At 43.3% G+C, this 27,115-nt stretch overlaps 1 protein-coding gene across 2 annotated transcripts; it reads left to right on the top strand.

The window, feature by feature from the left end:
• Positions 1-25,755, top strand: fbxw5 (F-box and WD repeat domain containing 5). Of its 2 annotated transcripts, none has more exons than XM_084324668.1 (10): positions 1-299; positions 1,720-1,915; positions 2,744-2,901; positions 7,345-7,528; positions 11,370-11,518; positions 12,320-12,664; positions 13,132-13,315; positions 14,067-14,214; positions 21,457-21,669; positions 23,000-25,755. In XM_084324668.1, the coding sequence occupies exons 2-10, from the start codon at positions 1,729-1,731 to the stop codon at positions 23,301-23,303; spliced, it is 1,872 nt and encodes a 623-aa protein (XP_084180794.1). In that variant the 5' UTR covers positions 1-299; positions 1,720-1,728; the 3' UTR covers positions 23,304-25,755. The 2 variants fall into 2 exon arrangements, with proteins under 2 accessions (XP_084180794.1, XP_084180795.1); XM_084324669.1 differs by having other exon boundaries at positions 1-311.
• Positions 25,756-27,115: the final 1,360 nt, after the last annotated feature.

Below are 27,115 nucleotides of genomic sequence, written 5' to 3'. Positions count from 1 at the left end.
CTCCAATAGGGTCCTCAGTTTATCACTGGTTAAGCTTAGGCGACTCTTTCGAAGTTGGTTAAGGTTAGAGTTTATAGACGCGGCCCGGAGGCGTAAAGATTTCCCTAACGCACTTTCACTTCTGCGTTCGGGTTCCGCGATCTGATTGGCCACTGACGGAGCGACCATCCTTGTATCTGCTTATATGGGCTTGTTGCTTCGCCGGTGGGGGAAGATTGTTGTTGTACACATTTTTTTTTGCTGGCTAGCCCTCTTAGCTACCCAGTAACATTTCTCTCCAACATATTCTCGACTGGCAGGTTGGTCTCAGTGTATGTTTATTAGTTACAAGATTCCACGTAGCAAAGTTAATTAACTCATGCAAAATGAAAAGTACCAATTTCTGGAAAATGTGTTGTCAAAATCAATAGTCGTCCAACGTCCAAATTAGGAGGCGAATGACAGCTAGAGTTAGCTTAGCTTGATAGGCAGAGCTTAGCTGCCCAAGCTGTCACCAACCGTGCTGCTACAGCGAGTTAGCTTAACTGGCTTACTGGCGCTAGCTACTGTGTAGTTCACTTCCTACTTACTTATAGTCGGTAATTTTTGTCTATGTCAACTATATTAATGTCAACTAATTGCATCAATATAGAAGCGAGTGGACTTAACCAACACAAGTTACTGCACTCATACATTTTCTTTTATAATTAAGACCCGTACCCTAAGACGTTGGTTAGCCCCACCGCCCGCTGTGACACATTCTGACACACTTCACTACTAAGGGTTGGCCGCTTGTTATTTATTAGCTTGAGATGGTTTCAGAATATGGGAGAATGCTTGTATCTTGGCTTTTGTATAAGGCGCTGAATAACGTTATTATATCCTTTATAATATCATTTTGAGTTGCTGGGTGCACTAGTAGCAGGTATACCGATGTTTTTTTACCACCATGGTTGGTTAGATCTGCATGCAGCGTGGCGTCGTGGTCACCCCCGGCCGTAACACATACATTACAACTGTCAACTGTCAGGCCCAAATTAGAATCGGTGTATGTGGGAGGGTGGGATTATTTGTGGGCGAAGGGGCCCTGAAAGACACCAGATATTGACATATGCTAATTCATTCATCTCAGGATTTTACTTGATGTAGACTATTATTTCTGTGTATTGAAATATGTATCAGTTAGCCCCTTTCGTGACTTTAGGCTTGCAAACCGAAAGTCACGAAAGGGGCTATGTATCAGTATGCTGTTATGACCAACATCTACGGTTTGTCAGTCAAGGAGCGTACAAGTACAAATTCTTAATTTCAAATTTTTATTAATACATATGTGCCCATGTCACTCCAATGAACTGTCTGTACATGACTGCATAAGTCATTGGCCACATGACTTGGCCACAAAAAGATCAAACCAAAAAAAGTTGAGTACGGTATATCCTACAATATGATGGTAGTGAATCGGTCAGCAGTAATTGTATGTTACAGCTAGGTTCACAGCATTATGTTAATACACAATATAGATTTAGCCTATAGAATACATAACCTGATGCACCAGATTTGAGTTTGTTACTCGAGATCCCGCAAATCCAGCTGCCTCGCAAGGTAATAGAATACCTTCTATTACACTTCTACAGATCTTTGTGGTTTGATTTTCATAGTCACATTTATTTCACATTTCAGATTTACTATAACCCTACAATGCACCCATCCAACATTGTTTTCTGTGTATGTGTTGTCCAGGATGTCAGGATGGAGTGTGGCCCAGCCCTGCCAGACAGCCTGGTGCTGGAGATCTTCCTGCGTCTACCCCATGAGGCCGTGCTGAGTGCTGGCCTGGCCTGCATACAGTGGCTGGCCGTCTCCAGAGATGAGTTCCTATGGAGGGAGCTGTTCTATAGCTACTACCGCATCCCCCGCTCTGTGCCCCGCCACCCAGGTACACCTAGCTGGGACTCAGTAAAAGGATAGTACCTCATCCCATGTGATTTGTCTGACACTGACCCAGCGTCAGTGACCCAGGTACACCTCGCTGGGACTCAGTAAAAGGATAGTACCTCATCCCATGTGATTTGTCTGATACTGACCCAGCGTCAGTGACCCAGGTACACCTCGCTGGGACTCAGTAAAAGTATAGTACCTCATCCCATGTGATTTGTCTGATACTGACCCAGGTACACCTAGCTTGGACTCCGTAAAGGGATAGTACCTCATCTAGGGCTGGGCAATTAATCGGAAAAAAATCGCGATCTCGATTCATAGACCTATGCAATCTCACTTTTAAATTATGACAATTTTTTTTATAAAAAAAGAAAGAAAAAGGAAATTTATTTAAAAAAAAAATATTTTTACGTTTTACTTTACTTTTTTAAATGATGACGATTCTGACTTGAGTTATTTTGAGACTTTACAAGAGACTTTTAAGTTTAAGTGAAGCACTTTCATATGTTATGTTTAAGTTTAAGTCAAGCACTTTGATATATGTTATGTTGTCTGTTTAAGAAAGAGTGCAATAAATGATTTTATTGAAAAAATAAGAATCGTGATCTCAATTCTTAGAGAGAAAAATCGTGATTCACATTTTAGCAAGAATCGCCCAGCCCTAACCTCATCCCATGTACTAGTTATCTTGACCCAATCACTAGTATCCCCATGTACACGAGTAAATGGAATACTGCAAGCCATGGAAACGGAACTCACGCATATGAGCTTATTTTGCTAAACAAAACAAGATGGCCACTATGTCTGCCTCCTCCCCCCTGTGCAGCGGCGGTGTCGTGGTACCGGGAGTTCAAGCGTCTGTTCGACTGCATCCCCTGCGTGGAGGTCCAGACGCTGAGGGAGCACCATGACCAGGTCCTCCACCTGGCCTTCTCACACCGCGGACACCGCTTCTCCTCCTGCTCCAAGGACTGCACCGTCAAGGTAGGGGTATTTGGTATTTGTGTTGGATTTGTGGGATTTTAGATGACGCACATTCATGAGGTGCTCGGAACGGAACAGCTCTATAATCACTGCTGTGGGAGGTTATTCGTTGGTCGGTCGGTCATGCCTGCATGTGTGTTTATGCATTTGCTCAATCGCTTCCTCACTCACACAGATGGCCAAGCTGCGGCAGATTTGCCCCCATACTCAACAACTCGGCAACCTTTTGAGCACTATAACGCACTATGAAGCACTAGTGCACATATTCTTGATTTGATTTTGTCTTGAGTTTAGTACAAAGTAATCTGCTCTGAGTGAAAAGGAACAATGTTTTGAAATGTATGGTAAATCTGATTTACCTGGCGGGCCACTTGAGAACACTTGAACACCACCTCCAGAGGGAAATATTGATGGTCTGAAATTAACTAGTAGCTTGTAGGATAGACTAGTGTTTACCATTAAACACAATTCCCATTTCTTGTGACAGTGAAGGACAGCCTAGTCAAGCTTACACCTTTTTGGGTTGTCTGTACAATGTTGTCTGTACAATACTGTGAACACACAAATGTAGGATTTGAGTTCTGTTGTGATTTAAACATCATTACACCCGGGGTTGGAAATGTAGAAAGATCAGGAGCCGATCTTACCTCTGGTGACCCATTTCCAAGGACATTTAATGAAATTCTGGGGCAAGTTGATTTTTCATGAAATAATCACGTTGCTGCGCCTACTACTATTGAAATACCTTTCTGACATGTTTGATAAGTATCTTCACTTTCAGCACATCTATGTATGCATGCGTGTGTGTGCTGAAAATCAGTCAGGGGGCACTCAGTTTTTTGGGTCACACATCTGTCCTTACAGGTTTTGGGTTTGTGACTGTTGATGTGTTGCTTCAAATATTTTGAGGTCGGCACCAAGAAGACTTGGAGGCCTGTAGCTACTGAATCTCGGTCATTAAAGAACCCAGGCCTATCGCAAAGAGTAGGGGGTTCCCCAACGTTCCTAGCCAAATTCCCAATCAGGTCTCTGACATCAAGGCCACCTAATCATCCCTTCCCCTTAACTCAGTGCTTCTCAAACTTTTTCTGTCAGGCCCCCCTTTGGCGGACCAAAATATTTTGGCCCCCCCCCCCCCCCTCGCCCCAACAAAATAGTCATGAAATGGGCCATGTTTAAATTTATTGAAATAACACCAATATCGTGACCTTTCAAATTGACAACACCTTCCCTCGCGAGAGCCACCTTGCCTCGCTGTGAAACAGCACTGCAGAATGGTCAGCTCCCATCTCCTCACACAGCGCAGAAAACAGGCGCGCTTTCAGGGGTCGGGTTTTGATGAAATTTACCACGTTTATAACTTCTGTCAAAACCTCATTCAGCTCAGGGCTAAGCTGTCTTGACGCTAGCGCCTCTCTGTGAATTTACAGTGCGTCCATTGCGCGTTTGGTGAGACCCTGTAGCCCCCTCCTTTTCCCTGCCATGGCCTGCGCACCGTCAGAGCAAAAGCCCACACAGTTCTCCCATTTCAGTCCAAGTTCAGTCGGGTAACTGTCAATAATTTTGAAGAGCTCATCAGCTGTCGCTCTGTTTTTGACATATTTGCAAAACAGCAGATCTTCACTCAGTGACTGGGAATTTACAAAGCGAACATAGGAAATAAGCAAACAGTCTTTATTGCTGTCAGTCTTTGACAAGGCAACACGCATGTCATCCTCAAGGCTCAACTTGGCCCTATATTTTGTTTTCAGAGCTGTCATGGATGAAAAGCCAGCTTCACACAGATATGTGGTGCTGAATGGTATCAAACCTTAACTGCTGCATCATGAGATACTTGGTACTCAGCACCACACTCTGAAACTAGCTCTCCAGGTGGTATCAGATGAGATTTCAATGAGTTCTTCCAAGAGTTTGGATGGAGATGTGTCAGGAAGCTTTGTCTCAATGTTGTCTGTAAAAATCTTTTTTATCCAGAGTAACTTGGTGATCCTTTTGTGTTTTATTAAATAATGATTTTCAGATTTTGAGAAATGGTCAAACTTATCCACATATGGTATTTTCATGGAGAACAGTGCAGCTGCAACAGATAGCACTTTAGTGATAATTTTCTGTAATACATTTTTATTTTTTATTTTTTATTTTTTTAAATCCCCTGTCATGCCTCTGCGCCCCACACTTTGAGAAACACTGCCTTAACTCAATCAGCGCCAGACCCGAGGATAGTCGGGTTATCTCGCCATGTGTTGAGCGCCAGGACCCCCGAAAACCCGAGTATAGTCGGGTTTTCATCGTTATTTCTTTTATTCGATATTTCTATTCATTACAGGCACACGGACTCGGGGTTAACATGGGGAATCATCCTGAGAATGCCAAAGTGCAATACCGGCCGCATCCTCCCAGGTGGCAGTATCGAGCAACCTTTGCAACCTTATATCTTGGCCTGTGCAACGTTCAAATGTCTCCGGGCGCAGTTTTCTTTGTCAGGCGAGTCGAGCGGGTATCCCGATCGCATTGAGAAGCGTCAAATGCCCCAGATGCATCTGTTTTTTTATCCACTTTTCTATTTTTCTCCCATCCCAATTTCGTATATCCAATTCTTCCCTCCCCTGTCTTGAACGTTGCTTAGAGCGTTGGCGTGGTAGTAACAAACTATGCTCAAGTCCGTGGCATCCAATGAGTTAATTGGCTGATATCAATCCCTGTCTCCTGAGCCGTTCAGCCATTGTGTAGTGTGATGTGTGCCTGGTGCCAGTGTATGGCAGCCATTGAGCCTGCGTAGCCCAAGGGTGGGTCTTGTAAACAAGATGAAAGTCTTTCTCTGGTCTGCATCCCCTTAACAATTGTGTGTATTGAGCTGTACTGTACTGTACCCATTCTGCAATCTGTTAATAAAGTTTTCAATCAATCAAACCAGTGGTGGTGAAGGAGGCAATTCCCACCCTACATTGTGGGGAGCGCTTTGAGTGTCTAGAAAAGCGCTATATAAATGTAATGAATGAAAGGCAAGAGCCAGAAATAGTCACAGGATTTGGAAAAAGTGGGAGAGCATGAGACGGGAGTACAAACTGAACCTGCCTGCTCTCTCTCCATCATCCGCATAATTTGATGGCTCCACATACCTTATCATCATTCTTCTCCTCTTTTTTTTTTTAAATGCAATAATCACCTATATACCGCTTCATTTTGGCACTCAAATGGGCAGTAGTCTTCAGAATGAATGAGTTGTTTCTAGGGATGTTCCGATATTGATATCGGATATCAGCCCCGATATCACTAAAATAGCTGGGTATTGGTACAAAAATTTATAATAATAAGCTTTATTTTATTTTATAATTTGTATTTGTTATATAATAAATTAATAAATCAATAAGAAATAACAATTCAGTACATATGACATATGTGTTAATTTGTTACATTTAGTTTCACTAAGTTAGGAAAGTAATGTTTTAAGTCAAGCCTGATGTTGCCTTGCACAAAAGAATGATGCCAGTCTCTTCCACACAGTGAGGCATACAGTTTATTAATTGAACAATGGGTATTTACATTTACATGTAGTCATTTAGCTGACTCTTTTATCCAAAGCGACTTACAAGTTCTGTACGACAAGTCATCAGGAAGGGCACAACTCTATCAGCTGAGTAACAATGTTCATCAAAGTGTTGAGTGCTACAGTGTAGGTTAGTATTAGGACAAACTGCATGACAGTAAGGTTAGTTAGGGTTAGATTTTTTTTATTATTATTTTTATTTTTTTAGATAACGGTATGGGTATCGGCCGATACCCAAAGCCAGGTATCAGTATCGGGACTGAAAAAGTCGGATCGGTGCATCCCTAGTTGTTTCAGCTCTGATCTGCGAGTTCTGTTTCCTCCAAGTTACCAGTAGCCTACTCCAATCATAGATGGTTGCAATGTCATTTTAAGCTGTAGACATGTCTGGCATGTAATGGAAAGATGAGCAATACTTGAGTAATTACATAACTGTTTTAATGAACCATTCTATTCCCCCCCCACTCACAATAATGTGACCACTTCAAAAGTAAAAGGTTGCATATGTGAACATCTTGGTCACAGTTTTGAGTCTTCCTGCATTTAATATGCTGTATTATTATTATTATTATTATTATTATTATTATTATTATTATTATTATTATTATTATTATTATTATTATTATTATTATTATTATTATTATTATTATTATTATTATTATTGTTGTTGGAATACTGTATTGTATGGAACATTGTATGGCAGGTGATGTTTAATTAGCAAGAAATGACTGAAATCAGACAAGTGTAAGTATTTGATTCATGGGGACAAGTTTGCCCATTGACCCTGTATATCCTATACTGATTATTTTGTCTCCTTTATTTCCTCCGTGACTAACCCCCTCCCCTAACAACACCCATCCCCATGATGGTTACCCCTCCTCCGCTGCGCTGGTCAGCTATGGGACACGGAGCGCTTGGACGGGAGCATTGCCCTGGTCCACAGCTCCAGCATGCGTCAGTTCAACTGGGGCTACACCCAGTTCTCCCAGTTCAACGCCGACGACAGCCTGCTGCTGGTGTCGGGGGTCTATCTGGGTCCCCACGACTCCTCCTCTGGGGAGATCGCCGTCATCAGCCTGGGTAGGCACCACACACACACACACTCACACACACTCGCGCACAATAATCAGATGGCAAACCTATGGGCTTGGGTTGAAAAATATTGTTGCAAAATACTGTAAATAGTTGTTTACCAGTTGTTAAACAGTTGTTTATTAGAAATGTCTTGTCTCTAGTCAGGATTAACACTTTGATCGCCATGGGTTAAATTCATAATTTACCATCCCTCGCCAGCTCTATTTGTCTATGGAGAAGTTCCCCTTCTTTGCAGGGCTATAACTTTTTAAATTCTATTGCTACATTGCCATTATTATGGCCCATTCAATGTCCTATATGTATTGTTCAGGGTGTAGCAACGTTAAACTTTTTCATTCACATATTTATACTAAAATATGGTCTAAAGTATAAGTATGTTTTTATCGTTTTCTGCAGCTTTCTTCAGAACGTGATTTATAGCCCTAAATGCATTATATTGATGATCAAATACAGTTTGGTAGGAATCTGTGCGAGATAAAAAGTTTCAACTGGACGTGGTTCTAGACGTTTCTACGCATCATCTGATGATGACCGGATGGGCGGGGGATCGTTTATAATTCCGTGGGCAGCGTTAGATGATTCATCCAGAGTGGGTCATATATGTTCATCAGATCAGTTAGTATAGAATAGGTTAGAAAATAACGCTGAATCTTACCGTGGCTTCCTCGCGCCGCTGGCAGATGAGCGTGGAACAGATTTTTTTCTATTATGGGATGTAGAAATGCCCGATCCATTTCCAGGTTGTATAATAGTATATACGTCCAAATAACGTTGTCTATTGAGTTAGGGCGAGCGATCTATTATCCAGTGTTTCAAGATGGAGTCGCGGGAGCTATAGCGAGTGGCCGGACCACATTTGGATGAGTACTACCGGTTCAAAGGTTAATATCCGGTTGGCGATCTGCCGATCGGCCACCAGATGGCGCTCTTGAACCGCTAGAGAGTTGAGAGGAGATCAGCACTGTGTCTCAGGGCTCCGGAAAGGAAATATGATTTCGATGACAGATTTTTGAAATATTGACATCAAAGACGAGTTACGGCGTCTTTGGCAGAATGAGCATGGCTCTGAATGACGTGAAAACTCGTTCCCGGCGATCATAGTGTTAATGTTAGTCGGCTAATGAAAAGTTGCATCGCTCTGGCTCCGCTGCGGTTTGGACAGAATATGTTTTCTTTTGGGTCAGATCAAGCTCTAACACACACACACACACACACACACACACACACACACACACACACACACACACACACACACACACACACACACACACACACACACACACACACACACACACACACACACACACACACACACACACACACACACACACACACACACACACACACACACACACTTTCTCCTTGTCCCCCTCTGTCTGGAATTTGAGTCACATGGTCGTAAATTAAATCAGGCTAATAACATTATGTCAGATTGGGTCTCACATTAGGGCTGTTTTTGGATGCTCAGTACTTGCGACACAGACTGGGGAACATTTGATTTTAAATGTAAAGATTTTCTACGATTTAAAATATATTCACAAATTCCAATTTGTTTTAGTTTTTTTCAGTTTTAACACATTCCTCTCCTAAAACGAGTTTACTCGTTATTGGCCGCCAATCGAATAACGGCAATAACGAGTTTACTCGTTTTTGGGATCGTTATATCGTTTATTCGCTATATCTATTCATAATTCATAGCTGCAGCGTCTGGTATAGTCTTCAGACCCTGTCTGAGCTGGCAGACGGTCAACACCGCCCTCTACTGCCAGGCGGAGCTATTGCATCTCATTGAAAATGGGCTTGTGTCTTTTAGGAGGTGATCTGAGCCGGGCGGGCGGGGTTTAAATATTCAGGCGAGTGGGCGGCTACGTGGCGTAGTGGGCAAGGCGCTCGCCACGAATGACGGAGACGCTGGGCTTGCCTGTTCGAGCCCAGCGCTCCACATTGCTTTCAGTTTAGCTGGTCGTTCATACTAATACACATTGGCCGTATTAGGGGGTGGGAAACTGATGGGTGGGGATCGGGCGTTGTGGACAGCGACTCCTACAGGTCGGTTGGTGCGCCTTCACAGTAGAATCAGGAAGTGTCGGGGGCAGCGTGAGCCTCCCACGCGTTACTCCTCGCCACTGAGAGATCGAGCTGCGCAGGTGAAAAGATGCGACTGCTGTTACCTCAAGTACCGGAGGGGACTTGTGCTATGTATGACTTAGTCCACATTGCAGCCGGCTTGTGGGAGGCAAGAAACAGCGTTCGTGACAGGGGAGGGTTGAATTGGATGATACGAAATTGGGATGGGAGAAAATATGGAAAAATGGGAGAAAAGTGGATAAAAAAAAAATATTCAGGCGAGCCACTTTTTATTTTACATTTTTTTCCTCCTTTTTCCGTTTTTCTCCCCTCCCAATGTTAGTCGTTATGCCAATTCCCAATCCCCTTCTTGGTCGTTGCGTACTCTACCCCCTACTGTCAATCTGGGAGGGCGGAGACTATCACATGCTTCCTCCGACACATGTGTACCCAGCCCACCACTTCTTTTCACCTGGCAGCGCGGACTCTCACTGAGAGAGTGTAACGTGTGGAAGGTCACACTACCTCTCTCAGATCCTTCCCTCGCTGTGTAGGCGCCCCGACCGAACTGTAGGAGTCGCTGTCTACAACGACCCAGACCCACCCACCGGCTTCCCTCCTGCTGACTCTGCCAATCGAGCCAGTATGACGGCTGGCCAAGCCGGAAGCAACGCTGACATCTGGATTCGATACCAGTGTCTCTTGTGTTGGTGACGAGCACCTTTGTCGCTGCACCACCCAGCCGCCCACAGGCAAGCCACTTCTATACAACGATGGCATCAGTAACTCCGCCCGCCCGTCATTGTGAAACAGTCGGTAGTGTGGTGCGGACCTCCACGAGCATTATTTGGAATTGCGATAAGATATTTGGATTATCTCTTTTGCATTACATCAGATACAAGGTAAGAACATCATATATGAATTTGATCGTTGATCGGACATTTATTTCTACCCCGATCACAGCTATCTGTGTGGACCGTGTATGTCTGTTTACCGTTAGCTGCGGTGGGGGTGGGGGGGGGAGCGCCCCGCTACGACGGTAATTTCATGTATGGACGAGGAGACATAATAGTGATAATCTAGTGTTGATTTCAGGATGATTAGATAATCAGCCGAAAAATTACAACGTGATGACTGGATTACAGTAAAATGCATTTTGCTCGCCTTTTCCTGGAATTACTGAAAAACACCCAAACCATATTCTATTCAAAACGGTATAAAACGGAAATGTACCAATGAAATGTTGATTAGAAGCAGCTCACTGAGACTCGACAGCGTTATTAGATCCATCCAGATATAATATAAGATATATTTTAAGCACTCGCAAATGTCACAGTCTTAAACTATATCCATTGAATAAAGACCTGGCAATGAATGGGGTATCAGCGCCCCCTGCTGTGGCGGTCAATGTGTTAAGTCCTGTGATATTGTTTTTCACTTTCTCATGTCCTTAGAACTATATGCTAAATCCTACACATCACCAAGATTAGCCAATCAGAGAGACTGTATATAAGCTTTGTAACACGATGGTTAAAGGACAGGGTTTCTTTTAACCCATGCCCTATTTAAACATTGTCTGGCATGACGACGACTACTTCAAACACCATGATACGTGTCCTTTACCAAAACAGGAAGCTCACAGTATAACTACTGAGGAAATGGTTGCAAAATATCAGGAATCTGTCATGTTTGCGTGTGTATATATGTATCATCTCTGTTGTTTGTATCTCCATCCACCCCCCCCCCCCCCCCCCCACAGACAACTACACCCTCCTGTCGCGGGTGAGGAACAAACCTTATGACGTGTTTGGCTGCTGGTTGAATGAGACCCACCTGATCTCTGGGAACCTGCACTGGATCGGCAACATGACCTCCTGCTCCGTTCTCTGGCTCAACAAGGCCTTCCAGGTCAGAACCACAGTTAGGCCAGATCACCGGAGTTTCCCACATTATGCAGTCGGGGGCGGGGGGGTCCAGGAAAATCTGATCCATCTTAAACATAGCTTGATCATCTAGTTAAATTGTTGCTTAAAGTTAGGAGGCTAGTTAGGCTATACCTAAACCTAGCTTACTGTCCTCTCCACAGTCAGACAAGAAGATGGATACCAATTTGTTCTCTGTGCATTCAGTAGAAAGCTATCCGACTGCAAGCTAGCCTAGCTTTCTACTGAATGCACAGAGAGGAAATTATTATCTATCTTCTTGCCTGACTCTGGAGAAGACGGTAAGCACATAATGTTGGCGTGTTCCTTTAGGCTAAATAAAGGACAACATCAATATATGGTAGGTATTTTGCATGGCTACAAGTGGGAGGCTCCTCTTGCATCTTGACTCTGACATGAGCCCCGCCCACACCTCAGTTACAAATGTGTTAAGAATGTGTAAAAAAAAATTCTATGATGTTATTGTTTTCCGTGCCACACATAATTGGCAGTATGTTCTAGTACAATTTAAAGTTCTCAGCACATTTTTATTTACTACCAAGGTAATACTGGATATCAAGATAATTGTGGCCCAGATAATCATACCATAAGATTTTCATATTGACATAGCTTAACCTAGACTGGCATAGACAATCATTTGCATCAATTGTCTAATAACAATTAATTCACCATCATTCCACATTCACCACTATTTTCTCATCTCTCTCTCTCTCTTTCTCTCTTTCTCTTTCTCTCTTCCTTTTTCTCTCTTCCTCCCTTCCAACAGGACATTGAGTCGGAAAATATCAACGTGGTCAAGCGCCTCTTCAAGATCCAGAACATCAACGCCAGCACCATCCGCACGGTGATGGTTGCCCACTGCCGACAACACGACACCCCGGACCTGCTGCTGGACTATGAAGCCCAGTCGCAGGCCCGGGCCCAGGCCAACATCCAGAAGGACCAGCAGAACCACCAGCCCCTGCTCTTCGACCTGGGAGCCAGCGACAGTGAGGAGGAAGAGGAGGGCGGGGGGGAGGAGGAGGAGGAGGAGCGGCGGCAGCAGAAAGAGATGAGGCTGAAGGCCCGCATTCCCATACCCACTGCCTCTGGCCTGGAGCACATCATCCATGTGAGGAGAACAGTATACAGCTGCACATGGTGGTGTACAGGGGCTGTCTAATTAGATTAGATTAGATTAGATTAAAATGTAATATCATTATACAGCACAAGTACAGTACAACGAAAATAAGTGAATCCAACCATAGTGCAAAAGTAACAGTAAAGTGCAACAGTAATATACAATGTACATGTGATTAAACTGAGTATAACATATATAAATGAGTACTACTGGTTGTAGTGCTAATCAGATGTACAGAGTTGTAATAGTAATATGTGCAGCGTAACTAGTAAGAGTAGGTTAGGGATATGTACAGATATAGATATAGCATCTACACATAATGGTAAGCTGTCCCTTGGCGTTTGAATGCAGTGTATAACATGGATAGACAACTGGATTGCGGTGGGTAGTACAACACTCATTTGAGATTTGCCTGACCTCTCGATCTGGTCCTTCCTCATCCTCCCCTCTCCTATCAGGGTCGTCAAAGTGTGGGGATTAGGGAGCGGTTGATTGAATCCAGGGTGGCCAGGATGCTGAGCAAAGCCCACACCAAAGCCCCAGAGCCAGGCCTCATCGGCCCCTCTGCTCCCAGCGAGGGAGAGGACAAGACCTACCTGCTGTTCACCACCGGCAGCCTTACCTACTCCCCTCACCAGATAGGTAGGACAGCCTTACATACTCCCTTCACCAGATAGGTAGGACAGCCTTATCTACCTACTCCCCTCACCAGATAGGTAGGACAGCCTTACCTACCTACTCCCCTCACCAGATAGGTAGGACAGCCTTACCTACCTACTCCCCTCACCAGATAGGTACATTACATTTAGTCATTTAGCTGACGCTTTTATCCAAAGCGACTTACAAGTTCTGTACGACAGATCATCAGGAAGGGTACAACTCTTATCAGCTGAGTAACAATATTCATCAAAGTGTTGCGTGTTACAGTGTAGGTTAGTTTATTAGGACAAGTAAGGTTAGTTAGGGTTAGATTTAATTTATTTATTTTTATTTTTCTATTATTATTATTTCAGATAATGGTTGAAGAAGTGCGTCTTTAGTCGACGGCGAAAGATTGGACGGGATTCGGCTGTTCTAACTGGGGTGGGTAGTTCATTCCACCATTGTGGGGCAAGGACTGAGAATAGGCGGCTTCTCTTTGATGACCCTCCCGGAGCTTGGATAGGAGTAGGTCTGAGGCGGCCAGAAGATGCAGAGCGTAGGGGTCTTGAGGGTGTGTAGTTAGAGACCATTGACCGGAGGTAGGCGGGAGCGGTTCCCTTTGCCGCACGGTATGCTAGGTCGAGGGCCTTGAAGCGGATACGTGCAGCAATGATTTATAATTTTCTTTCTTTTTTTCTTAATTTTGAGTTAATTTTCATAACGCGATAACGCGTTATTCTCTCCCTTCCAGGCATCAAGCGGATCATGCCTGACCAGATGACGACTTGTGGGCCTGTTCTGGGGGAGGAGCGGAGCTCAGAGGAGTTCTTTGATTCGCTGGACCACGTGATTGACATCCACGGCCACATCATTGGCATGGGCCTCTCTCCAGACCACAGGTAGGCCGATGAGGAAACTGATTACACACAGTAAATATGGCATATTTTATTTTGTACCCTCTTAACACTTTGAGCGCCACGCCTGGTTTTCCTTTTTACCGGCTGAATGCCACCATCGGCGCCAATGTTAACGTTAATATCGCCTAATCTATGTTTTAAATTATGGCTATGTGTCTAATCTGCCCATCGCATTATCAAAGACTATTTTCCAGTCAGTGCTGTCAAGGCAGATTGTTTTTTTATCGCGTCGTTTCCGTTTCAGAGCAGTTAGAAAAGCCCCCGTTTTGATATAAAAAACAGCTCATTCTGGAGCATTCTATGAAAATCGTCTTTTAGTGGAATATTCCACAACGTTGATATTCGTCGGCCTTTTTATGAATCGTTTTCAAATAAACGCTAGATGATCAATATTATACGTGCACGCAAGCACATTACGGCCGCGCACGGATAATCGCCTTGTTGATTTCATCTCTGACTTTTACAGTGAAACCGAAAGAAGACATTTCACAAAACAGCCTATATCTTCATCAAACTTACTCTGATTATCCTAACACTGATAACATAGAGTCCTTACCTGACATCAGATGGTATCCAACTGGTATATTCCAATTACTGATCACCATTCGAAAAAATCGATACGTGTATGGATCCAACGCGATACTATAGAACTCCATGATCAGCGGGGATCTGAGGTTTCAGAATGAACTGTGGTAACCCCGGCTGGATCAGTGGACTGGAAAATGTGGAGTACCGAATTTTTTTCCCTTCATTTTCATTGAGTCCATTCCAAAATCACTTATGTCATCTGGGAGACGACAGGGGGTGCTTTTTTCCACAGTGATCGCCGGCGCCGCTCGGCTATACTCGGGTAGGCTCGGGTGATGCAATAATTTTTCAGATCGCTAAAAAAAAATTCCGAGAAATCTCGTGAGTCGCATTCAACGTCACTATTAAAAACCCGAGATATCTCGTGAGTGGCACTCAAAGTGTTAACACTTTGGATGTCATGCCGTGTTTTCCTATTTACCCCCTTGATGCCCAAACCCACTCCAATGTTAATTTAATATCGCCTAATCTACGTTTTAAATTATGGCTGTGTCTAATCTGCCCGTCGCTTATCAAAGACTCATTTTCCAGTCAACATTGTCAAGGCAGATTGTTTTTTTTATCGCTTCATTTCCGTTTGATAGCATTTTGAAAATCACTCGTTTTCGCGGAAAAAACAACCCTATGATGATAATAGTCTTTTACTGGAATATTCCAGAACGTTGTCATTTGTCGGCCTATTTATGAATCGTTTTCAAATAAACGCTAGATGATCGATAGTATATGTGTGCGCACGCACGCTCGTGCCGCGCGCTGATAGTCGCTGCTCTTATTTCCTGATGGCTTTTACAGTCAAAACAGCTATATCACATATAGTGGAAACGCTTATATCTCAGTGAAAACGAGTCTGATTATCCTAAGACTGATAACATAGATTCCTTACCTAAGGTCAGATGGTATCCAAATGGTTTATTCCAATTTCCGATCGCCATTCGAAAAAATCGATAATTGTATTGATCCACCGTGTGTACAGTAGAACAGGGGTTCCCAAACTTTTCAGGCCAGGACCCAGAAAATAAGGCGTCAGAGAGCAGCGGCCCAATGCACATCGTCAGGCTTTTTTTTTTTTTTTTTTTTTTTTTTGCCAGGCGACTGATTTTTTAAGCCAAATATCACTTCAATCCTATTAAGTTAGTTCAAGTTAGTTATTCATTTATATGTGCTATTTATGAGAGGGCTAACTTGTTGCAAAATAATAATGATAATAATAATAGCCTCATTAAAATACTATTGTTGCTTCGGTTGTTTTCAGCGTTTTATGTGCATAATCTGTTATTTAGTTTGAAATGTTTGTTGAAATAAGTAGATTTTTCGTTTTTGTTTATTTATTAAGTTAATATAAAACCGGAAATCATCTCGCGGCCCACCCGTGGCTGCTCGCGGCCCACCTTTGGGTCGCGACCCCGACTTAGGGAACCACTGCAGTAGAACACATATTCGCCGTGGCACCAAGGTTCCAGAATGAACTCTGGTAGACCCCGGTTACATCAGTGAGAAGTAAAATGTGGAGTCAGAAATCCGTTCTCCCATTCACTTTCATTGAGTCCAATCCAAAAGGGTGATTTACCATCTGGGAGACGATAGGGGGCGTATTACTTAAGGTAACTAACTTGCGTTCAGCGTTTCGTTCAGCGTTTCTCTGATTGGCCACGACGCCCACGTGACCGCGCGCTAGCACGCCCCCTTATACGCGCCCGCGGCAGAGGCGCCCTCCTTCGTGAATACGCTCATTCGACGTGAGGTCGCATAGGTAATATTAATAGGTTGCCGCGGCATTATGCATTCGTAATCCCCCCTACATAATAACCACGCAGGTTAATCAAGCAACGCTCGCACAATACCTAGCTTAATAATAAGTAGGCAATTGGCACAAGTGTAAATTATACATTCGTCACTCAGTTTTAACATCGACGGTTAGCTCAACTTGTTCGTCAGCTTGCTGTGGAGCCTATGGTTAGTTGGTGACAAGTTCGAATCACTTCAATTTTTATTTTTTTTTATTTTTACGTTTAATTAATTTATCATCTCTCTATATAAACGTAACTAGCTATTCATATCAATCGAAATAACGTTCATCTCCGATATTTAAACATGGTCCCCAAAATGAATGGAAGCGAATGAGGAGCCTGACACCTGGGAGGAATGGGGGTGTTGCAGCGTTGGGGATGTTTAAAAAATATAATTTTATATATAATATAATATAATAATTTGTGCTTCACCTAAAAATTTGGTCAGCAGCCTCCACTGATGTACAGTGATTCAAACCCCCTCAATGTGCAGTTTCTGACAGCTGTGCTGTGTTGTCACGCGAAATAACCTTGTAATGTAGTTAATCAATCAATCATGTAACCTACTGTACCTGTGCTTTTACTGTACCTCTGCTTTGGCCTACAGCACAGCAGGTAATGTAGTTAATCAATCAATCATGTAACCTACTGTACCTCTGCTTTGGCTGGCCTACAGCACAGCAGGTAATGTAGTTAATCAATCAATCATGTAACCTACTGTACCTCTGCGCTGGCTTGCACGTTGTAATGTAGTTAATCAATCAAACATGTAACCTACTGTACCTGTGCTTTTACTGTACCTCTGCTTTGGCCTACAGCACAGCAGGTAATGTAGTTAATCAGTCAGCAGCCTCCACTGATGTACAGTGATTCAAACCCCCTCAATGTGCAGTTTCTGACAGCTGTGCTTTGTGTTGTCACGCGAAATAACGTTATGAAAACCCCCCGCGAAATAACATTATATAACGTTGCATTATATAACGTTACAATGTACAGTTATTTTTTTATCCACTTTTTCTCCCATTTTTTTCTATATTTTTTCTCCCATCCCAATTTCGTATCATCCAATTCAACCCTCCCCTGTCACGGATGCTGTTTCTTGCCTCCCACAAGCCGGCTGCAATGTGGACTAAGTCATACATAGCACAAGTCCCCTCCGGTACTTGAGGTAACAGCAGTGGCATCTTTTCACCTGCGCAGCTCGATCTCTCAGTGGCGAGGAGTAACGCGTGGGAGGCTCACGCTGCCCCCGACACTTCCTGATTCTACTGCGCAGGCGCACCAACCGACCTGTAGGAGTCGCTGTCCACAACGCCCGATCCCCACCCTTCAGTTTCCCTCCCCGTAATACGGCCAATGTGTATTACTGTGGACGACCAGCTAAACTGAAAGCAAATCTGGAGCGCTGGGCTCGAACTGACGAGCCCAGCGTCTCCAGCATTTTGTGGCGAGTACCACTACCTTGCCCACTACGCCACGTAGCCGCCCCCACGTTACAATGTACAGTTTCTAGTTAATCAGTCAGCAGCCTCCACTGATGTACAGTGATTCAAACCCCCTCAATGTGCAGTTTCTGACAGCTGTGCTGTGTTGTCACGCGAAATAACGTTATGAATAAAAACGCGAAATAACATTATATAACGTTGCGTTATATAACGTTACAATGTACAGTTTCTGACAGCTGGGCTGTGTTGTCACGCGAAATAACGTTATGAGTGAATCTGGTAGTTGTTTTGATAAATATGTTGTGTATTCTAGCGATTCGAACTAGGGCTGGGCGATATGGAAAAAAATCATATCGCGATAACGATATGATAATGTTATCATATTTCTCGATATCGATAATTATCGAATTGTTATAAGTATAGAAACAAGTTTTTTTTTTTTTAACCCTTTGATCGCCGGGGTTAAATTCATAATTTACCATCCCTCGCCAGCCCTATTTAACATGGAGAAGTTCCCCTTCTTTGCAGGGCTATAACTTTTTAAATTGTATTGCTAAATTGACATTATTATGGCCCATTCAACGTCTTATATCTATTGTTCAGGGTGTAGCAACGTTATACTTTTTCATTCACATATTCATACGGTCTAAAGTATAAGTATGTTTTTATCGTTTTCTGCAGCTTTCTCCAGAGCTTGATTTATAGCCCTAAATGCATTATATTGATGATCAAATACAGTTTGGTAGGAATCTGTGCGAGATAAAAAATTTCAACTGGACGTGCTTCTAGAAGTTACTACGTATGATCTGATGATGACCGGATGGGCGGGGGGTCGTTTATAATTCCGTGGGCAACGTTATATCATTCATCTAGTGTGGGTCATATGATCATCAGAGCAGTTAGTATAGAAGACATTAGAAAATAACGCTGAAACTCACCGTACCTTCCTCGCGGCGTTGGGAGATGAGCGTGGAACAGAATTTTTTCTATTATGGGATGTCGAAATATCCGATCCATTTCCAGGTTGTATAATAGTATATACGTCCAAATCATGTTGTTTATCGAGTTATTTGCACCGATCGGTGTTCACTGTGTCAAGATGGAGTCCTGCTAACGATCGCGAGTGCCCGAACGAAATATGGGTGAGCACTTCCTGTTTGGCGCGTCACTTCCTGTTGGGCGATCTGCCGATCGGCCACCAGATGGCGGTCTTGAACTGTTAGAGAGTTGAGAGGGACTCACCAGTACATATAATGTCTCCGGGGGAAAAATATGATTTCGATCACAGATTTTTTAAATATTGATATCAAAGACGTGTTACGGCGTCTTCGGCAGAATGAGCATGGCGGGGAATGACGAGTTTCGGCGTCTTCGGCAATCAAAGGGTTAACAACAGATGTATGTTTATTTTGCAGCAATTCTTTGTCATTGCCGCCATCTTTAGTGTTACATCCCCTCACACTCCAGTTCTCAGGCTGCAGCTGGTTTAAAAGCTAAAGTAAACCGGCTTCTCTGCTGGCTGTGGCTCCAGGGGAGTTGAACAGTTCTGGCTCTGCTAGTTTATTTTCGATCTTTTGGCGCTTTTTTGGTGGACAAACCACCGCACATGTGCACTGTGACTCGTGACTGGAGTCTAGTTCTGCTAGCACACATAGCCTACTGTGTACAGACAGTTTCAAATTGTATTTTAAATTAGAAAGCAAACAAAATAAATGGACAAGAGAAAAATAAATCTCAATTTGGTCAGTATTGTCATTTGGACAAGCAAAGCCATTACTTTACGTTGCAGGCAAGAAAGACAAGTCTGTCCACTGTCTCTGGTTTTAAAACTGCCCTGTTGCAGGTCACAAAAAAAAAAAAAAATCGATTTTTTTTAATTTCGATATTGATTATTAAAATATATCGCGATATTTATCGTTATCGTTATATCGCCCAGCCCTAATTCGAACATAACATTACATTTTTTTTTTTTTTTTTTATTGGTCTTTTTCCCCCTCCATTTTCCTCCGATTTTCTCCCATCCCAATGTTAGTCGTATGCCAATTCCCAGTCCCTTCCTGGTCGCTGCGCTTTACCCCCCACAGTCAGATCATCTGGGAGAGTGGAGGCTACCACGTGCTTCCTCCGACACACGTCCAGCCAATCACCGCTTCTTTTCACCTGGCAGCGCGGATTCTCATTGAGAGGGCGTAGCGTGTGGGAGGACCACACTATCCCCCTCACGTCCAATCCGCGCTTAGCAGGCGCCCCGACCGAACTGTAGGAGTCGCTGTTTACAACGACCCGGACCCACCCCGCCAGCTTCTCCCACCCTCTGATACAGCCAATTGTATCAGTGCAGACGGCCAGCCAAGCTGGTGACAACCCCGGAGCTGTGAGCTGGATTCGAACAGGCGAACCAAGCTCACAGCTCCGGGGCTGGTGACGAACGCAATCTCCGCTCGACCACCTAACCGCCTTATAACATTACATTTCTATAACCTTTATTTACCCAGGCAAGCAAGTAAGAACAAATTCTGATTTTATTTATTGTCAAAAGTATGCATAATGTTGTGTTAATTCCACAACAAGAGATATGTAATGTTAATTACCTGAAATTATAACATTTTTGGGGGGGGGGGGGGAACCCTGCATATATCGGTATCGGTTGATATCGGTATCGGAAATTAAGAGTTGGACAATATCGGTATATCGGTATCGGTAAAGAAGCCAATATCGAGCATCCCTAAAATGTATATATAAAGTGGTAGTGTTAAAATGCAGATATTTTAATTATGGCCACTCAAAAGTAAACCTCTGACCTCATCTGGTCTTTCCAAAGACCAGAGATGGGACGGGCACTCGCGCATGCGCACACACATATTTACGCTTATAGCAGACTTAATGATTTTATAATATTTCAGCTAATGAAGTTAAATCAAGTATCCAGTTTGTTTTTATAGTGTAACATTTGGCTACTTAAGAGGGAGAGAGACTCTTGTTACGCACAATGCGGGTCAGTCTGACTTGCAGAGCGCGCACTGGACTTAATCTATGCGCACTGCCAGTCAGGCTTTTTCCACGGACCACCTGCAATACCATGCTGGCCTGGTCCTGCCAGAACCTTCTCTCCTGTGTCTCCCTCCTGTGTCTCCCTCTCACCCTTCCTGCTGAAAACATTCTAAGGGAAGTGGACTAGCCAAAAAGAGAAGAAAAAGAAGAACAACCATCCACGTGTCACATGCTAAATACAAACCCAAGTTTGACCAGAATATTGACTCTGCTAAATAACATGCAGACAATATGTCAATACTTACTTCTAGCTCTCGGTCACTCACCACCGGCGGTCAGTATTCACACCTCTGTGTGGGTTAATGTTACACAAGACCTGACCTCTCTTCCCCTCCTTGCCTGCCATCGCCCAGGTACCTGTACGTGAACAGCCGGGCGTGGCCGGCGGGCTGTGTGATCTCCGACCCTATGTCCCCGCCCCCCATCGCCGAGGAGATTGACCTGCACGTCATTGACCTGAAGAGCCTGAGGGAGGAGAGGCGGAGCCTGCGTGCCCACCGAGCCTTCACACCCAACGACGAGTGTTTCTTCATCTTCCTGGATGTCAGCCGGGACTTTGTCGCCAGGTGGGTCACCGGTCTTCAGTGAGAACACATCATACATACCCTTGTATCTAGAGACAAAAACTAAAAGGAAACTTTTCCAAAACTGTTTGATATGACTGTTTGGTGCTGACAATTGCTGACAGCAGTGTTGCACAAAGAGCAACAGGCAATATCTGGCAGCACAACAAACCTTTGCTTCCTGGCCCATTTAGTGAGAATGTGTCGGAGACATTCTGGGGTGTAACACAAAAGTACAGGTGGTGACAAATAAAGTAATTTGGTACTGTTAAGAAAAGTAATTGATTAGTTTATTTAATCAACACTTCTGTAAAATTGTGTTTCCCACACACAATCATGAAAATTAATATAGTGCTTAACAGAGATGTTCTGATAGTTTAAAATATAGTGCTTAACAGAGATGTTCTCATCGTTTAAAATATAGTGCTTACCAGAGATGTTCTTATCATTTAAAATATAGTGCTTACCAGATATGTTCTTATTGTTTTTCAGGAAATAAATAACTCATTCAGCATGGGAAAAAAATACTACCGACTACAACAAGGTTTTGGTTGACTAAGATCTGACAAATTGACTAAGAAGGGACAGCCAATAATACATTATTTTCCTCAAATTAAATCCAACTAAAAGGGGGATCTGTCGTTATGGGAAACGTGCATTCGCTGGCCAACAAGTGAATACAAGGAAGCTAGCTTAATGTGCTTCACGGAGTCTTGGTTGAACGATAATATCCCGGATAGCACTATTGAACAGGAGGGCTTCACGGTGGTGCACGCAGACAGGTATAAGCAAAGCGGCAAGAGAAGAGGGACGGAGGGCTTGTTGTCTTTCGCTGCTGTCGGGACAAAACCTCATAACTCCATTTTTTGAATTTTTTTTTTATTATATAAATCAACTCCGTAGATCATCCTCCATATGCGTGTGTGGGTTTTACAAAGTTTAAACAATGGGAAAGCATTAAACCGATCATCTGTCTAAACCTCCTAACTCTATTCACCCTCAAATCTGTGTTAGTTTTTTTCATCTGCTGAAAAGTTGGGTTTTTGGAGTTATGAGGTTTTGTCCCGACAGCAGCGCTTTGTTAATTCCAGCTGGGCACATCACTGTTAAAGAATGCATCTGTTCCCCTGACATTGAACTATTGGCACTAAGTCTGAGGCCGCATTATCTACTGCGAGAGCGAACACATTTGCTACTATTGACTGTTTACATCCCACCAAGCGCATCCACTCTTTTTTATGACTTTTTAATTAATTTATTTATTTTTACTTCGTTTGCTCATACTACAGTGTTATTCATCTCTCTCTCCCCCCCCCCCCTCCCCCCTCCCCAGTGGTGCGGAGGACAAGCATGGCTACATCTGGGACCGCCACTACAACATCTGCCTGGCTCGCCTGGCGCATGATGACGTGGTCAACTCCGTGGCCTTCAGCCCCGCTGACCAGGAGCTGCTGCTCTCCGCCAGCGACGACTCCACCATCAAGGTGTGGCGCTCGCCGCGCATGGTCCGCATGGCACAGGCCTCCGCCCGGCCAACACGGCCCCGCAACCTCCTCTCCTCCTGGCTGGGCCGCAACATGGCCGCCGCCTCCTCCTCCTCCTCTACTCCGGCCAATGGAGTCGACAGGAAACCCTGATTCAGTGGGCTAGACAAGAGAGGAGGTGGGAGAGGAAGACCGTGTCTCGCTCCCCTTCTAGCGTGAATATACACACACACTCCATGATATACGGTGTGGGAACACGGCACATGGCTTTACCTTGAACCCGCGTTCCAAATGGCCCTCCGCTGCAATGGTCTGGTGTCTGGCTGTGGCCACCGGGACTCTCCTGGTGGGGGAAGGGGATTGGACACAAGAGGGCGCTGTCGCAACAGCAAACTCTAAATAGACTTTCTGTGGTGGAGCTGAACATGACATTAGGGCTAAGACATAGTGATGTGCAGACTCCTGAATGTGCGTGAGAGACATTCAGGACGGTTCTACACATGTGGGTAACATATTGTGTAATTTTGTTCCTTAACAGGGCCCCCAGGCTAGGTGGGCTGTCCACATTTATAAGGTCTGACTGATGCAGACCCCGCCCCCTTCAGGCGTAATGTAACTGCATCATAGGAGACATGGCTCCTTGTCCCCTATGATGAAGGCTATCATTCTGTAGAGCTCTTCTGAAAGGACCTGTAGGCGACAGTGATGAAAGAGTGCTGGACAGTAATATATAGTCAAATATCTTGTGTGTGTGTCTCTGGTTTTTAAGTCTTCATTGGCGTGTGCATGTATGCACGAGTGTTTGTATATACGCTATCACGTTTGTTTATGTTTATTTTGTCGTTTTTGTTCATGTTTGTTTATATATTTTTTTATGTCTAGATAAACCTGTAACATCGGTGATGTGTATGAGGAGTTGTAAGATAAGCAGGGCAAATGTAATATTTCTCTGTTTTACTCTGTTTTTAGGCCAAGGACATTCCATTAGGACAAGGGTACTAATGATGAAGGGTGGAGATACAATGTAATCAACAATGTAGATAGGCAACAAAATTTGTCCTCCCATATAGTTGCCCTATAGTGATGATGGAGTCACAGAAGGTATGGGTTCCATTGATGTTTTAAGTCCTTGGACCCCCGTCATCAAATCATATTTCATCAAAAAAAAATTGCCATTTTTCCTAATTGATATCGGTTTGAATTTTACCATTGAGCAGTTTCCCATATTTCCTTTTGCAATTATGAAGTAATTTCTGGAATATTATGGATTTGCCACAACCGTCGCTGCATCCAGCACTGCATCATTCGTGTTTTTTTAGTTAGTTGTTTTAAGTTTCCCCTTTGATTTTGGTGACCCTATGAAATCTTTGGACGCCGTCTTCTCATCCGTTAGTCATACAGTCTCAAAACTGCTGCGGCTCCTTATGGACAACAGATTTACCATAAGGACCTGTGATATCTGCCATATTGGATTTTCTGCCAATTTCCCCTTTGCCGTCGACCCCTGACATAAGCCGTGTTCCTGAGGTGACCAGTTAATGAAAGAGGGTGATTTTCTTTTGGTTTTCCAGATACATGCAAGTCATAACTGGCCCAGGTTTCCCAATATCAGCTCAGCTCGGGAGTTCAGAGTTCAACCTGTCATTGACTCGCAGTGGAGCTACAATGGCATGTTGCAAACCAAGCCCATGTACATCTCTATGCTGTATCAGAGTGACCTTCTGTATTAAATGGTACAAACCCTTCAGGTCTGTAAATGATCTGACACCGTTACATCTTACATTGTTACATTACATGTTACATTGTATGATAAAATGATAACACAAATCCTCCTATATATTATTAAGCATACATTTGAAATGCTACATACCGTTTCAACACACAATCAGTTTGACGTTAACATTGACATCGTCGCCCAGTTGGGTAGATGTTGACTAACCCGTGGTTTTATCAATAGATTGATTGCCCAGTCCTGATAGGTTGCCTCGACTTGTGCAAAGTGAGTTTTGTAAGCAAACACGCACCGGCAGTCTTGGCTAATGTTGGGAAATTCAGGTTTTAGAAACAGGATCTTAACTGGCGAAATGCATGATTTATATTTATAAAAAAAATGCCATTTTAATGTTTCTAAATAAGCCCCCAGGCTTAAAAGGGTCTGAGTCTTAGGATGGAAGAGCTTGCTGGCAGCTAACCTAGTCTGAATATGCTTAACATTGAATATTTCCCAAAGCCATTACTGATAAAACATCAATATCAATAGCACCACAGACTGTGTGTTTAAATACCATCTGTATTGTGAACCCCTCCATCTAAGCCTGAAGCTGGTCTCATCTCCCAGACCTCCACATGCATCCTTGTGTATAGAAGTGTTGTAAAATGTACACATCTCAAGCCTTGTCCTACCTTCTTGATCCTCCAATCACAACTGTTGCGTCCCTCGAAGCAACGGTTGTGATTGGAGGATTGAGAAAAGAGGAAGGGGCTTGATATGTATTTTAAATGTCTGGCCTGTTTTTGATTTGGTTCCCCCTCTGATATTATCACTGGCCTCTGAGGTTCTACATTCTGTCAGCTTTGAGTTAACTGAATAAAAAACATCATTTTGCTTTGGTTTGGTCCATTTACATTAGAAATAACTGATCACCTACTGTTGCGCCACAACACTCCTAACTTCAACCCCCCTCTAGGGATCCTTGAGGAGGTGGTTCCAGGGGCTTAATTAAACATTATTTAATTTCACTATCTCATTCAATAGAAGTCAGCCCAATGAGAGAATATATGACTGACTACTCTAATCAGGTTTCATTCTCTCGAATGTTATCTCCCAACCTCTAGTATAGAGTTATATAGTCTGTATCAAGTCATATCTAACAAATATCTTCAGATGGGGGTCTCGGAGACAAAACCTGATTAAATGGGGATCCGTGGCCTAATGTGTGTCAATGTGGAGGTCCTTGACGTGAAAAAGGTTGAAGACCACCATCTGAGAGAATTATGATATAATAGAATGTACAGCAGAAAGTGCCAACTTCCGATGGACAGGAGCTTCCATGTATCCAGTTTGTTTACCACAGAGGTCAATAAAACCGTGCAATGTAACAATGAGAAGATTCACATGCATCACATTAGACAAGCTTTGCAAAACTGTCTCAGAATGTAACTCCTCCACCTCAGACATTGATCCTGTACCTACAGCATTTTTTAAACAGGTGTTTAATGGTGTTTCAAGCCCTGTGCTAGATATCAACACTTCCCTTAGGACTGGTATTTTCCCAGATGCCTTTAAAACAGCAGTTGTAAAACCCTTATTAAAAAAAAAAAACTTAGATAGTAATGCACTGGCAAACTATAGACTGACATCCAACCTCCCGTTCATTAAAGTACTTGAAAAGATAGTTTCAGTTCAAATAAATTCCTTTCTTGAAGAAAACATCTTAGAATAATTTCAGTCAGGGTTCAGAAAATATAGCACTGAAACTGCCCTCACCAAAATAATCAGCAACCTCAGACTAAACTGATGAGAATAAGGTCTCCATCCATATCCTGCTAGATCTCAGTGCAGCATTCGATACAATTGATCATGATATTCTAATCAATTGTCTTGAAAACCTTGTCAGTTTCTCAGACTGTGTTAAACTGGTCAGAGGGAGGACATTCTATGTTAAACTAGGAGGCCATATGTCTGAGATATGACAACAGCTATGGGGTTGCACAAGGGAGTTGCCTAGGTCCTTTACTCTTTTCCCTTTACTGGGTGATATCAGAGAACATAAGGTTTCCACAGCTATGCAGATGATACACAATTGTACATATCTGCTGAACCAAATGATACAGCTATTAACTCCATTACAGACTGCTTATTGGCAATACATAAATGGATGAGTAAAAACTTCCTGAAACTAAATGTGAACAAAACTGAAATTCTAATGATCTGCCCCAAAACAAAAATATAAACATTAATTAAG

Source organism: Notolepis coatsorum (assembly GCF_963971535.1).
Source record: "Notolepis coatsorum genome assembly, chromosome: 11".
NCBI lineage: Eukaryota > Metazoa > Chordata > Actinopteri > Aulopiformes > Paralepididae > Notolepis > Notolepis coatsorum.
This window is presented reverse-complemented; position numbering and strand designations above follow the sequence as displayed.